General features: G+C 36.2%; 2 protein-coding genes across 3 annotated transcripts; both read left to right on the top strand.

The window, feature by feature from the left end:
- Positions 1 to 1,834: 1,834 nt before the first annotated feature.
- On the top strand, positions 1,835 to 8,016 carry LOC141657529 (protein CANDIDATE G-PROTEIN COUPLED RECEPTOR 2-like). Its single transcript, XM_074464794.1, has 6 exons — positions 1,835 to 2,369; positions 4,617 to 4,808; positions 5,542 to 5,701; positions 5,784 to 5,880; positions 6,138 to 6,219; positions 7,757 to 8,016. The coding sequence occupies exons 1-6, from the start codon at positions 2,055 to 2,057 to the stop codon at positions 7,832 to 7,834; spliced, it is 924 nt and encodes a 307-aa protein (XP_074320895.1). The 5' UTR covers positions 1,835 to 2,054; the 3' UTR covers positions 7,835 to 8,016.
- Positions 8,017 to 9,620: 1,604 nt separating this feature from the next.
- Positions 9,621 to 14,528, top strand: LOC141657533 (uncharacterized). Of its 2 annotated transcripts, none has more exons than XM_074464798.1 (9): positions 9,621 to 9,764; positions 10,072 to 10,169; positions 10,313 to 10,383; positions 10,463 to 10,544; positions 11,466 to 11,581; positions 11,718 to 11,831; positions 12,434 to 12,754; positions 13,591 to 13,668; positions 14,055 to 14,528. In XM_074464798.1, the coding sequence occupies exons 2-9, from the start codon at positions 10,124 to 10,126 to the stop codon at positions 14,166 to 14,168; spliced, it is 942 nt and encodes a 313-aa protein (XP_074320899.1). In that variant the 5' UTR covers positions 9,621 to 9,764; positions 10,072 to 10,123; the 3' UTR covers positions 14,169 to 14,528. The 2 variants fall into 2 exon arrangements, with proteins under 2 accessions (XP_074320899.1, XP_074320898.1); XM_074464797.1 differs by having other exon boundaries at positions 9,749 to 9,902.
- Positions 14,529 to 15,248: the final 720 nt, after the last annotated feature.

Here is a 15,248-nt window from a genome sequence, read left to right as displayed (position 1 = left end):
ATTATTCATATGGAACCTATCCCCAGGCCTGATTCTACCACATGGGGTAATACTAAGATCAAAATGGACAACTCTTTCAGATCGAATCCGCTGGAACAACTCTACCAGCATTAGTACCCAATTTAACTCTTGACGTAGTATATTTAGTTGTACTAGGTAATGCTCGTAAATCCAAATTAAACATGGAATAATCCCTATTTGTTTAGAAAACCACAAAACCCTTACTGATTATTGACTCTAGAGCACCATTAACAGAGGATCGAATATTAAATACATTCTCTCGACACCTTGAATACTTGTGCCCTACCTCTCCCACACCTAGTACAATACTTGAAGACCTCTTCATACCTAAACTGTATCCAGATTAGAAAACCGTCATTGTATGCCAAGAAAAACCCAGGAACAAGAGGATCATTCAAGTAAACACAAACTCTTATACGAATATAATCGTTTTTTGGAATGAACTCAAACGGTTCTACTGCATATTGACGACCAAAGAGTTGACCCGCGATATTACCCACATGCATGTTGAGATACTCAAAAGGGAGGCCACATACCCTAACCCAAAGACATGCAAGAGAAAAACGAACTGTTCTAGGAACAGTTTCAGGAAACCAACGAGACAAAACCATAATAGCACCCTTGAAAACAATAATACTCTTCTCCAGAAGATCAGCCATATCCTCATCATTACTACAGAAAATAGCATAAATATCTTCCATTTGATGAACAACAACATAACCCCTTAAAGCCCAGTGCCTCTCAATAAATCTAGTAAGAGCAGTATCCGAGAACATACGATAATCCACAAAATATCCTAACAAACATTTATTCCAGAATGCAAAAGAGTCACCCAAAGCATCAGGATTCATAGCAACAACTGGACCTGATCTTGGAAAGCGCCATGCAAGATCAAATTCCTCAGGTTCCTCAACTGGAATATGAGGATCCTGCCTAAAAAGTGTTTGATGGGGAGGATTACTCATGAAGATATATTAGTTAAGCAAATAAAGTAACATGAAATAATTATAAGAAAGAAGGAGAAGAGATGATTTTGCTTGAATGAAGATCGTAGAATTTATAAGAGGAGTTTCTAAGGTTTGAGAAGATGAAGGAACACCTAGAAGATTATAAAATCTAAAACCTGTTGAAGAAAGAGCAGTTGATTGGCTATATGAGACGGTTAGTGGAGAAGAACACTCCAAACCAGAACTTTTGCGTGCATGCAAATGATTGATATTCAACTTTCTAGATAAAGATGAAGAAGGAAAAGGAGAGAAGATAAAACGGCAGACGTGAAGTTTAACTTTTTAAATTGAAAATATTTTTTGGAACTCTCAGTGGAGAGGAAAAACTCTCACTAGAATCTAGTAAGAGAAAGTTTGACTTTAGCTCGTCTTTCATATACATTAAACTAATTAAAAAAATATATTGTTCTCTATTATTTCTCAATATAAACATGATGTTAAGTTAGACTGAAATCTAAAAGAATAATATATCAAACATTAGATGCACAATAATTAGAGTTTTACAACTAAAATAAGTAGTGTAATAATAAAGTATAGTTGTAACTTATTTTAATATCTGTGTAACGCACATGCATGAAAACTAGTCTATTTCTATTAAGGCCCAATTTATACTTGATGGTGTTTTAAGCGAAAAAATTCATAATTTTACCTATCTTTTTAGTAAATAGAGAAAGGATGAGATATGCTTTACATATTAGAATTGCACAAAAACTTCGTTATCATAGTCCGTGTTTCACGTGATCATTAAAAAAAAACTGAGTTGATTTTTTTCGGCGTTGGATGTTGAATCGTTGATGATGACAAGAAGGACAAAAACAAATCAGAAAAAGGCGTCACTTAAACAAAGTCATACTCCGTACTAATTAATTATTCTAAACACTATTATAACCCACCCAAAACCAGGAGCTAGAAAAAGACAAACCTCAATTAGGGTTCTTCCAATCTCCTCTCAAAAATCCCCAATTTTCAATCCCACTCAAAATCGTAATGTCCCACTGAAAAAAAACCCTAAATCAATCCAACAAAATGCCGTCACTCGCACTTTCGACACTTTTCCAAGTACCAATTTCGCCGGATTTAAGTTCATCGGCGTCAATTGCAGATAACATCCCAAATCTCAATTCAAATGATCATGAAGCATACCTGTGGTTATCAAAGTGCCATGGATTTTGGCACAATTTTGCCCTAATTTTATCGTCAGCTTTGTTCATCATATATTTGGCAATTCAAGCTAAGAAGAGCTATAAGAAGCTTTGGGTTGGAAGGTCTCATGTTGTTAATTGGTATTATGGGATTGTTTGGCTTGTTGGTCTTCTTAATTTTGCTTGGTGTTGTCTTCAGGTATATTCTTAATTATCTAACTTTCTATTAATTTAATTTTGATTACTATGAAAACTGTAGATTTGATGTATCTTTATTTATTTTTAGCTTGTTAATGTTGATTAATACAGCTAGATCAATACTGTTTGTTGATATTTTCAGGAGTAATGAGCTCAATTTGTTGATACTGTATAATCATGGGTTACTTCATAGTATTATTGCTAAATTTGTTATATTTTTGTTGAAGCACGTAGCATAGAGGTAATATTGTGTGTGCATTCGAGTGATTCGACCTTTGCTATTGTATCCGTGATAAGATGCATTAGTAGTAGCTTGTATAGAGATAATACTGAGTGCATTCGACTTTTTTTAAGCGTTCTCATTGTTATCACTGTCTTTATGTGGCAATGAAGAGTGTAGGTATTGCTGTGTGCTTTATGATATGATTTGATGGCTTCGGAGAGTGATTTGATACTTGTATGAGTGGTTATATGAAATGAAATGAAATGTGATGTGTTGAGTTTTTATGGTCAGTGTTTGTGTTTGGAGAAATATAAAGTGTGTTTTTTGGAAGAAGATTTGAACTTGTCGACTGACGTTGTTTTTGGAGTGGACGGTGAGCTAGGAAGGAATAGTGTTTTTGTCTTTGTAATGAGCACTTTACCTAACTGTTATAACATTGATTGTTGTTGTGGTTAATGTTCCCTATTTTTAAACTACTTAAGTCGTAATAATGTGAACACATGGGTATCCTGAAAGATCATCAACTCAGGATGTGCATACGATCAAATCTTTCTAAATTGTTGTTTAGTTAAACTCGGTGGTATATCTGTGTTAGTGAAACTGAGTAATTGGAGCCTTTGCATTTCGCATAAAGTTTTTTTTTAGGCGTTTGAGTAGTTAAGCTGCCGATGCTTACAATCAATGGCTGTTTGAATGAGATTTAAGGAGATGCTTTGTGAGGTGTCTAGACAATAATGAGTAAGAAAGACTATCTTACACTTCTCCAATAAAATGCCTCTATGCTAGGGCTGCGTGATATTGTCATTACCAAAGAGTCGAAGGCTTCCTTGTGATTAGGAGTTACATGAGTTTGCTGCCTCAGCTAATATTCTTAGAGAATTATTTTTATGCGAGCTTTAGATTTTTTATGTATGGCAGCCTGATATCACAAGGCTTGATGTGTGTTTTTTCCCATCTATAACAGGGTGAATGTTATCCGCTTTATTTTATCAGGCTTTTGATTTGATTACGGTGTTTGGTGGATTTAATACCAATGATATCCATATACATTGATGGAGACATATTGTTGTTCCTAGCCTTGATGGTGGACAACTGCTGTGAGTTGGTGTTGGTTCAGATTGGCTGGCAGGTGTTATGAGTGAGTGAGCTCTGGTTATTTAGCATTGTTGCTTCAGGTTAGCTTTACAGGCTTGGTCAAAGGGAAAGAAGGGAACTAGGGAAGTACTCGTAAACGTGTCCTATGGTGACTGTCTTTTGACATGTACACCATATGTGGTACTAGGATTGAGCTGAAATATGTTACTTTCAGGGAATATTATTCCTTGCAAATAATTGGAATATTTATTGGGAAGTGATGGTCTTTCTATTTTCTCTGTGAGCGCAGATTCTGCTTCTTATGATGCACATATTGTCTTAGTTAAGACTTAAAACTTATTAGGACCTTCCACGAAACTCATTCAGGCATTCCTTTAAATATTTTCTGGAAAGTGGCAGTCTTTCTATTTCCTTTGTGAGCTAAAGCTGATTGTGCTTTCTATATTTACACACATATTGTGTTAGTTAAAGACTTAAAACCTAGCGTAACCTTCTATGGTTTCACGGCTGGAACTTATTTTTCTTTTATACTCTCCTCTCCTTCTGTTTCTGTCCATATAAAAAGAGTGCTCAGTTGGTTAAGCAGTTCTTGCTGATCTCACTCCTTTCATTGTCGGGGTTTGATGTAGACATTCGCAATATAATTGTTATGTCTAATAATCGCTCGAAATAACCCCCTTCCTAATTTCTTAATGTTATATCATTGCTGTTGATAGGCCTTTTGGATTGGGGGATTACTTGTAAGCATTTTACATTGTGCTTCCATGTTGGTACAATGGTACATATGAAAAAGAAAAATTTATGTGTTGGTTGTGCATCTTCTTGCATGTATGTATTATAAACAGAAATTTGCTTGTAAATGTCGTCGTTGTACTTTTAAGGTTCAAACTGCTGAGTCTTTTTAACTTTTTATATCTCTTCCTTTGACAGGCTTGGGAGTGTACACCAGGAAAGACATTAGCGTGGAACCTTCTATCTCTTTTCACCACCTCTGGATTGCTATTCTTGGAAGTGAGCTTGATTGCTTTTCTTCTTCAAGGAAACTACACCAGTGGGTTGGAGGCGTTGACACGGACATTTGCTATATCTGCAGTTTTGGTTGGTTTAGACATACTCTTAAAGGTATATTATTTTCATTGCATAGACATTGTAGGCAAACAAAGGATTATGTCCTCCTCCCCTCCAAAACCCTTCAATCTACGTAACTAAATAAACACAAAAATCTGTCCTCCTTCCTTTTCCTCTCCTCTCTTTCCTTCTAAATCTCAGTACAAAAAAGAGTATGTGTCCAACAATAGAATTCATCTCAATTTGGTTTGAGGAGTTATAATGATTGTCCACGTTTACTTAGAGTAGCTTTCAGCAGTGTTATTTCTCTTCACGGGAAAGAGGGTTTCTAAAACATGCTACAACTTTGATTATTTAGTTGGCAGCTGCAATGTTTCTTGCATGTAGCTATACTACGTTTGCCGACTTTTTTCGCCTGGAGGGTAATTTAGGCAGGATATAGATGCATGGTTCTGCTGATCTATTGGGTTGTGAAGAGTTTTTTTTACGGCCATGAAAATATAACTCGGTTTCTTAAACGGATAGAAAGATTTACTTCCTTTATCATACTCAACTCTATGTATTCCTCATCTGAACATCTCATCCAATTCTCTACATTTCCTTACTTGGTATGTTGCATACTTGCAGATAGTCATTTCTTGTAAAAATTCAACCCATGTGGACAACTTGCATAGGTTATTTATCCCTCGTTAAAAATCTTGCCCAGGCTAAACATAAGGAATTGGTTGGGAGTATAACATAATAATGTTATTAAAAAGATCTTTTTTTTTTCTCTTATGCATTCTAGGGAATTTATGTTTTTGCAATTGGAATCCCGTTATTCATTGAAAACGGCGACGCTCATCGTATGAAATGGGGCTTGTGGATGGTCCACAAGCTTGTAATCATCACTGCATACGGCTTTGTGTTGTTCATGTACCATTCTAAATGGAGAGAAAGATTACCAGGTGAGTGGCCTTACAACTAATTTTCAGTGGAACATATAGACAACTAATTTTCATATTCACAATGGAGTTTGTTATTTTGCAGCAAGGCCTGCATATTACAAGTACATCACCATCATGTGCAGCGTAGATGTATTGGCGCTTTTTGCTTGCATTCTCATGCGAACTGGATTTGGTTTCTGGTATTGAACAATTATTTTTGTATTCCATTTTGGTCAATACCAGCCAATAATTTACTTTTCCTTTTAGGCATACTGGCATAGTTTAATTACGGGACTTCTAAGCGCACTTGCGCGCCTACATAAAAATAACTGATTCCATAGGCCATAGCAAAAGTAAACTATTGGTCAGACATAGGGAGTATAATTCGGGAATCACTTTGTAGCGCTACTTTTGCCTATGGTCCAGTTCTATAAGCTGATACCATGTCCTTTTTCAGGTTGTACGATACCATAAACATCTGCTACCATGCCTTTTATCTTCCGCTTATATATGTAACATTTTTAGCAGATTTCTTCCAGGTACCACCTCCCTTGATATGATTTTAGGCTTGATTCATTACATTTCTTTGCCAATGCTTATAGTGTACCTGAGGAGTAATTCGTCACGGATGTAAAAAATACTATCAACTACTCCCTCTGTCCCGGTCATTTGTTGTCCTTTTCCATTTTTGGGTGTCTCAGTTATTTGTTGTCCTTTCTATTTTAAGAATGAACTTGATGAGTAATTTGATCATTCACACTCAATTTATTCCACTTGTCATTTAGCTATTGGCCCTCTCCTCTGTCCTTGGTCTTTGTGCCAAAACCAAAGGACAACAAATGACCGGGACGGAGGGAGTAATAGTCAATTCCTCTGAAACAGAGAGTTAACACTTCTGTTGATCACTTCAAATGAGGCGGTTTTATGTGAGCAGACTTTATGAGATTGACCCATATAATAGTCATTTCATAATATCTTTTTTCCCTTATCGTGGTACACTATAAGATTTTTGGTTAAATGCGTAATAATATTTAGGGTTAATTGATAATCACTACCAACTTTAACACTCTTTTTCATAATCACTACCAAGATAAAAAAAGTTTCAAAATCACTACCCTAAAATCATCTCCGATCCAAAAACACTACCAGTTAGCCCTTTCCGTCAAATTTAAGAAAATAATGACCAGCTTGCCCCTTGCTTCTACATAACTCTTCAACTCAACTCTTCAACTCCATTTCTTATTCCTCTTTTTCATCCTCCTTTTCATTAATCGTATTACTTTGCTATTCCGAATCTACCAACATAACGACTTCTTTTCCATTCCCATTCTACAGCGGCCACTCCAACCACCATCCCAGATCTGACCGGCAATACACCGGACTCCTCGTCTCCACCAATTATCTTCACCGGCGATCGTGATGTCCCCTTCTCCTCCCATAGTTTTTTTTCCTTTCTTTTCAGCCTTGCGCAATACCGGAGCTCCGTTTATGGTAATCAGAGGCGACGAAGAGAAGTGTAATGGTGGAGTGTGGGCATCTCTGGTGGTGCATAGTGGTGGTTGGAGGCGCAAAGGATTAGCCGACGAGGTGTGCAGTAGGCAATCACGAACGTGGTTGGCTCGCCGGCATTAACTGATGGTGCATAGTGGTGGTCGGAGGCAAAAATGAATGAAGGGAAAGAGATTGAAGCTTTAATTAACAAGGGGAAGGGTAGAATGGGAATAGAAAAGAAGATTTTGGGCGGGAAATTTGAAATACACGAGTTTAATGAGATTTTCCGGGCTATTTGGTAGTGTTTTTAAATCGGAGATGATTTTAGGGTAGTGATTTTGAAACTTTTTTTATCTTGGTAGTGATTATGAAAAAGTGTGTTAAAGTTGGTAGTGTTTATCAATTATCCCTAATATTTATATAAGACGGTCTTTGAAAATACTACAAGAGTAATTGCTTATTTATGTGGTGGAGAAAGAATATCTGTGATTGCAATCTCTAATCTTCTTTCGAGATAGAGACCCGGCCATCTTTGGTTTGGTTTGATGAATGCTAACATATTTGCTCTATTGGTGCTGTAATCAGGAGGACGACTTGAACTTGGAAAATATATACTACTCTGAGATGAAGGATGCTGGTTTTTTCGATTCTGATTGGGAGTGAAACTCGACTTTGTATAATCTTCGTTAAAGCCTTGTATATAGTAATTCGCTTAAACTTTGGTTTAAAATTGTAAACGAAATGTGAATCACTAATCCTTGACAAGGACCGGTTCTCAACGATGTGTTTTTGGTTTGCATATTTTTAAAGTTGAATTAGTGCTCCAGAAACTGGGACTTTTGAAATGTTTATGTTTTTTCAAGACCATTATTCAACAGAAAAAGTTAGCCACGTGAACTTCTCTTGTGCATCTTCCAATGTATGATAAGCGCTAGACGCCCTCTATCGTTTCAAAATTGTTCCATTTACTATTGAAATAGGAGTAAGTCTTGCTTAAAACGGGTCGGGTTTTAAGACGGGTCGTTGTGTGAGAGGAAATGGGTAGAGGGGACAAAGGTGGGACCCCCCATGTGCTTCTCCACTCACCCTAAATGGGTATTTTGTGAGAGAATATGGTATCCGTCTTATTAATAAGACGGATACCTTGGTCTGAAATAAGAATTGGGGTTGAAATAGATATTTAGGGGAGTAACGTGGATTTCGATGTACCTGAATGTGATTACAACTGAATTGGTACTAACAGAAGTCGTGGACACGAAATAAAGAGATTTATTTTCTTGTAAAGAGATCATTTTTAACTTTTTTTTTTCCTCATGGATTCTTATTGTTTTTCACAAATTCTCATTTTTAACATGCACTATCCGTCACAAGGAAGAGACGGAGCGGATACATACCATACTATGTTAATATGGATACAAGTGACCCATTTTGTGGGTTTATTTATTATTTATAGAGTTTGTAGGAAGTATTATATAATATTATTCTAATGTGTAGAGACAAGAACACTAAATGCTAATTTGCATTAAAAACAACACCAAAACATCAAATTTTTTTAGCTGAGCAGTCTCATCACTTTATTTTGACGGAGTTCATATATGTTCCCATTTTAAGACTCTTTAACATGATTATATTTTTGTTATCATTATAAGAGTATTTCATTTGCAAAAGAAGTGATTGTTATTATGGTTATATTTTAGACTAAGATGTGCTATTATTTTTACACAAATCTCCTTCTTTGGATTGTAACTATGTGAGTTCATATATGTTTCCATTTTAAGACCTCCGTCTCTCCCTTGTGACGGATAGTGCATGTCGCCAAAGAGTTTGCTCCATTCCCATGGGCAGGGATCGATCCCCTGACCTCATGATTAAGGAATAAAGCGAGCAACCACTACACCAAACTCATTTGGTTATGGATTCTTATTTAATGATATGTTAGAATTATTATAATTCAAAAATGAAAAGATAATAAATGTAAGCCAATTCAGTGACACTCAACTTAGTAGTAAAATGACTTTAAATTCAACTGATCTGATATTGACACGATTTGATTTGTACCCCACTCAAAATAACACAAACTATTAAAGTGGGAGCGAATCGAAATTAATCTAACCAGAATCAAACTTAAATTTAAACCGTTTTTCAAGTGTAAAATTAACTTATAAAATAACTCTTTATCATTTACTCTAAAATTTTCAACCCTATTAACCCAAATGGAATGGATCAAATCCATATTCCAAATAACATACTCAAACACCCCCTTAAATTTAAACGATCCGGATTAACAAATAAAATAACATCATTTGAATAGAAAATTTCCAACATGACTTGATCCTAACCTAACCCACTAATTAACCCGGATTAACGGATTATGTTTATGACTTGATCCTATATACAACTATACAAGTATAGACCGTATATATACTTTACATGTTCCGGTCATTTGATTATCTATTCAAAGAGTAAAGTTTTTGTTTTTTGTGAAAAGTTGGTGTTAGTGGAGTTACAAATTTGTAATGCTATTGATAATCAATTCATGGCTCATTAATAAATCAATAAATTTAATCTGTTGCAACATTTGGATCACTCTTGTGTACGATCTCTTTCTTCATTTTATAATTCTTTCTTTTCCTCAATCAATTCCATTTTTGAATCTATCCATCATTCCTTTTGGAATCAATTCGATCATTCCTTTTTCCGTGATCCTGCTCGTTAATCACATCTTTCTCCCGTACAACCTTTTCCCTAATTGTGATGTACTTCATACATTTTTCCAGATTTTCTTCACCTTCAACTATCACTCGGCGTTGCATTGTCAAATATCATCGTCGGAATCTTGATCATACTGATTAATATCTTTGATTCTTTAATACTTCTTATGATTTCAATTTCAATTGCAGGTTTTAATTCAAAGTTGCAGTAACTATAAAGAGAGTTATCGGAGTAATAATCATGAGTTATCAGCTGGAAATTCAACCGCGTGAACTCAAATTTATAGGTCAGTGTCAATGTCGATTAAATTTTCTACCTAATTGTGAATTCTGATTGATTTCATCATCATTGTTATCATTTTTGTGTTACGTTGATGCTCAAGTAGTTGACTTAATTTGCGATTTAATTTTCGTTTTTGTTTAATTGTAGTTGAAGCAAATAAACAGAGTAAATCTTCAATTCTACTCGTAAATAAAACAGATCAACATGTTGCATTCAAGGTGCGTTTTCGATTTAATGAGAATATGATGCTGTGAACAACAACAAGTTGATGGCCTAATGTTAGTGATCATAATGTAGGTCAAGACGACATCACCGAAGAAATACTGTGTGCGGCCGAATGTTGGTGTCGTACCGCCCAATGGAACTTATGAATTTGTCGGTATGCTATCGACTTGATGTACATTTTGCTGTGTCATGCTTGCATTTTTGCATGCCGGAGTGTTTTTGTACATTTGTATCACTGAGGTTTCAATGAATACGGTCATGAGGAGTGTCAATTGGACAAGATTCGCTGTTGATGCAAAATTTTAGTGACTGTGAGGTGAAATTTATTCAGAATTAGTTGAAGATAGTCTGATTTGGTGGCATCAAAGCTGTTACTACTCTTCAAATTTAGGAAATGAGTGAGCTAGGAGACTTTCGTGTTTCACATTGATTCATCTATGAGATCATTATGTCTGGAGTTCTTTAGAAAAGACTTATAGGGACATTTGCGCCGTTTATGGGTGTAAAGTTTGAAAATAATCGTTGACGCCTTGTCTGACGTTCATATTCAAATGTTCTACTGCAGATTATGTGGTGTTTTTATTGATATCCTAAAGTTTATAGTGATATACAGAAATCTAATTAGGCGGAAAGGGAAGTTGATTGGCGTATAGCATAACAAGATGTTATGTTCCTAGGAAGGCATTTAGCTGATTACTGCTTCATTATAATTGAAGGATTAAATTGGAAAGACATTATGTGACATCGATGCACGATTGTAATGAGAGACATATTACCATGTTATATAATCTGTTCTTGTAGCTTTCTTGTAAAACCTTTAATTACCTTTGTGCCTGATTTGTGCAAAGAAAGATTTTAGTAGATCATGTGTTTGTTACATTGACAATACTTTCTAACATGGACCTTTGAGGGCAGAAGTTAATGCTTCAAAATTATGAAGATTAACCTTCCCGCCCTTATTGTTTGCCAGTCCCTTCGTTTTAATTTTGGTCCGCTGGTTCGAGTCATGATCTTTATGCATACAAAGAACTATGATTGCTGATGTCGCTATTATTTTCTGATTCTCCCCGTGTAGTCATCATGCAAGCTCCTAAAGAAGTCCCACTGGATTTGACATGCAAAGACAAGTTCTTGATTCAAAACACAATTGTTTCTGCAGAAACAGGGGACGACAACGTAACATCTGAAATGGTATCGCCCCTTGTCCTTACTGAACAATTTAAGTTTGTCAGATTTTCTAATGTCGTAGCTTATAGTATCACTTGCAATTTTCCAAAAATAAGTTTGTCACAGTTATTGATGTTTCTGCTTCTGGTATTGCTTGCAGTTTTCACGAGAGAATGGGAAATACATTGAAGAGAGAAAATTAAGAGTGATCCTTGCTACCACACCATCACCACGGTCCCCTGAAGTGGCGCCCATCAACGAAACTGAGAAGCAGGTACCTAGTTTGGAAATTTCTATTGCATCTGAGATTTGCTGATGTTTGCTTACCTATGTTATTTAACTGTTACCTCTTGAGGTTTTTCTTGTCCAACAACACCACTTAAGGACATGTCTATGGAATTTGTGCCCAACCTTTATCAACCCCACACATTTCACAACAAAGAAAAAGAGATTAGAGGGGAGGCTGACATGACAAAAGTATAAGAGATTGATGTATGAAACATATGGTTTGGTTTTTGACGATTTTAAACCTTCTTTCTCAAACATCTCTATTCAACTTTTTAAATTTCTATTTTGATGATGTGTCGCTGTACCCATGCCGCAGTGTACTCACTTCAGACATGTAACTGTACCTGAGTACGGGTAACATAGATGCGAGCTAAATAATTCAGTCAGTTTTTTGCTTATCTTGCCTGCTTGCTCTGCTACTAAATATCATCCTCACTGCAGCAGTTTTTAAGTGGTCTCCATCAAGATAGTGTAGTATATGATGTTTCTTTGACAACAAGCTAAATCATCTTTTTCTTGTCTGAATTACATCCTTCACAAATTGTAACATACAAGTTTATGACATCTGCCTTTTTATCTTTCTATTAGGCCGATGACCATGTGGAATTGAAGACAGTGTACAATGAGGCCCATAAATCGGTGAAGGATTCAGATGTTGCACCACTTCCTAATGTCAAACTCGAACCAATTAAGAATGTGAGAATTGAACCAATCAAGGCAGATGATACAACTGCACCGAAAGATGTGGAATCAGATTTTGTCAAGGATATAGAACCCACTAGTAGAAAAATTGTGGACATAAATGTAAGTGAGCCAAGAGTTCCATTGGGTGAAGAGGAGCAAAGACTATTCAAAGAAGTTGAAGATATGAAATTTAAGCTACAAGAACTAGAGTTGAAGCTAAACAAGGTTAACTACTCTACAAAATCTTGCATCTGTAGTTGGTCTTGTTCTTCTGCCACTGCCCTACCTTTTCATTTAGTTCTATTCTCTAATTTCCGCCTCTCTTTTCGACCATGTTTCATCTTCAAGCCAACTTTCTTATTTGCTGAGAATATGCTATAATGGCCTTTGCCTCTTTGGTTGCTATTTGTGTCCTTCCCAGATAACTTGACATGAGTTTCTTTTGGTATTGCTGATTATTGGTCCTGGTATTGATGTGGTTCATTGCTTATATACTTTCTTCTGTTATATGTCTTTTCTCCTTAATCTAATCAGCTGAACTTAAGGCCGGCACTATTTTGAGTTCCGTGAATATATGTTGGAATATAAGTCGGTTCTAGATATCACTGTGATCACTATAGCATGTACTCTGCTCGCTTTTGTTTTCTTTCTGACAGACAGCGTGCTTCTTGGAGAAAAGCCGTAAATATGTTTTTTAGTTGAGGAGTAATGGATACATATTCATCATGAGAGGAAGCAACAACTGCAGAGTTGGTGACACTTTTGACTGTGAAAGACGAGAAACTTATTGAGTTGAATTCTGCGATTTTTTGTGTTTGTGAAATACATTTGTGACTTCTGCGTGTCTTTGGAACATTGCCCTAGAAAATATTTTCCTAGTCCTTTTTTTACAAGATGCTAACTTTGTGTTATTCTGTCAACTGAATTATCTGAAAATGGAAAATGTTAGTAATGCATTCTGCAACATAACCTGGTGTACAGTACCATAAAATGTCGAAATTATCTCATGAAGTTGAATTTATGTTGGCATATAATTACACCTTATGCATTCAATGTCACAGACAGAAGCTACAATTTCAAAGATGACAGAAGAGAAGAAGTCAGCCAATCAAGAGAAGGATTCGATGCAACAAGAAATAGTAACAATCAATATCCGCTTTTTTGTCTTGTTTTTCTATTTAGTAGACATCCATTCTATTGCAAGCCTAGGCACAAATCATATTTGATGATCTTCATACTGCATGTCTCCCAATGGCTTGCAGACGACACAAAAACTTGTAGGAGACACACATGTGAGACCAACGCGTAAACTCTACAGTTAAATGAGTTACATGACGATATCGGTTGATCTCACATGTGAGACTATCTCATACAAGACTCGCTAAACAAACAATTTTTAGATCAGCGTTTGAATCAATCAATCGAAATCTTATTATAAGCATGGTGCACGTTTACATTCACAATCATAACTCTGTCATCGTTGGTAGTCCCTATCACTCAAGCTTATGTTTATCAAACTATGCAGGTTGTTCTAAGAAAGCGAAAAGTAGAGAGAAGAGTTCAAGACGGGTTTCCGCTTTTGTTTGTCTGCATGGTAGCACTCATTAGTCTTGTGGCTGGATACGGTTTTCATCCCTGAACCATGGTTAAGCATGAACTGCAGTAGCAGAGGCGAAGCCTTCAATCACGCAGAGCATAGGTGAGTCGTCCCTTGTCAATCTTGCTCGACTTGTGGAAATTGTTATAGTGATGTATAGGAGGCAGTGTGCATATGTTAGTTTTTTCTGGGTCATACTACATGTAAATGGCCATACCATATTCTTCGTGTCATAGTTCTGAAATAACGAGCTATAGCTCACTTCTATGAACATATGATACCAACGACGACTGCTGTGTGGAAACCAAATGGACGTTGTGGTGGTTTAGTGAACGACGAGTGTAATGACGTTTTGGTTTTTGACAAAATAGAGAAATGCACATGTTACTCCTTGTTTTGCCACTTTCGCCATGTCCATGTTGAGCTGTTTAATGAGAGATTATAAATGCATTTGCAACTCCTTGGACGCCTTTCGTCATAGTAGACATAACTAGTCAGAGAGCTGATTCCTGCAACCCCTTTCGTCGTAGTAGACATTTTAATGCTATTATATTAGATGGGAAAAGAGGAAAACGGCAGAGGGGTCATTTTATTTTGTATTAACGCATGTATTAGGAGTATACCATTTGAGGTCTCCAAATATTGGTTCCCGACTTCCCTGTTCACAAATGCACAATACAGCGCAATGGATGATCTATAATACTACGAGTACTATTTTATAGTGAAATCAAAACAAATATTGGTACCGATGAATATTTGGTAATCGATATTTCTCATAAAATTATCTGATAATTAGGTTAAATCTTACTTCAAATTTGTAGAAAAGTAGTTAATTATTTGCAGCCACCTAAGGTAGAAGCGTCAGTTTCAAGTAGCTGCCATAGTACTGAACTAGTGACGCAGTTGTCCAACCAATTAAACAAACTCACCCACCATAAGTAATAGTACCGGCATAGACAGGGATAGTTCATCCCACCAAGTACTGCTTTCCTGTCAGCCGTCAACTTTTAAGACTGATATATCATCATCACAGCTGATTCAGGTTTAATGCTAGTGGCCGGTCCGATGTACCGCTTGCCTGTGCCCATTTTGGTCCAGTCGGTAGAAAAACATTCACTGACG

Source organism: Silene latifolia, chromosome 5, assembly GCF_048544455.1.
Source record: "Silene latifolia isolate original U9 population chromosome 5, ASM4854445v1, whole genome shotgun sequence".
In the NCBI taxonomy this organism is placed as follows: domain Eukaryota; kingdom Viridiplantae; phylum Streptophyta; class Magnoliopsida; order Caryophyllales; family Caryophyllaceae; genus Silene; species Silene latifolia.
This window is presented reverse-complemented; position numbering and strand designations above follow the sequence as displayed.

What these genes read in the sequence shown, in the direction of transcription:
- LOC141657529 (XM_074464794.1), top strand. Translation starts at nt 2,055, where the DNA reads ATGCCGTCACTCGCACTTTCGACACTTTTCCAAGTACCAATTTCGCCG. An exon ending in ATGGAGAGAAAGATTACCAG is followed by an intron (nt 5,702 to 5,783) that starts GTGAGTGGCCTT and finishes GTTATTTTGCAG; the next exon opens with CAAGGCCTGCATATTACAAG. An exon ending in CGAACTGGATTTGGTTTCTG is followed by an intron (nt 5,881 to 6,137) that starts GTATTGAACAAT and finishes GTCCTTTTTCAG; the next exon opens with GTTGTACGATACCATAAACA.
- LOC141657533 (XM_074464798.1), top strand. Translation starts at nt 10,124, where the DNA reads ATGAGTTATCAGCTGGAAATTCAACCGCGTGAACTCAAATTTATAG. An exon ending in ATCAACATGTTGCATTCAAG is followed by an intron (nt 10,384 to 10,462) that starts GTGCGTTTTCGA and finishes ATCATAATGTAG; the next exon opens with GTCAAGACGACATCACCGAA. An exon ending in TAGAGTTGAAGCTAAACAAG is followed by an intron (nt 12,755 to 13,590) that starts GTTAACTACTCT and finishes TCAATGTCACAG; the next exon opens with ACAGAAGCTACAATTTCAAA.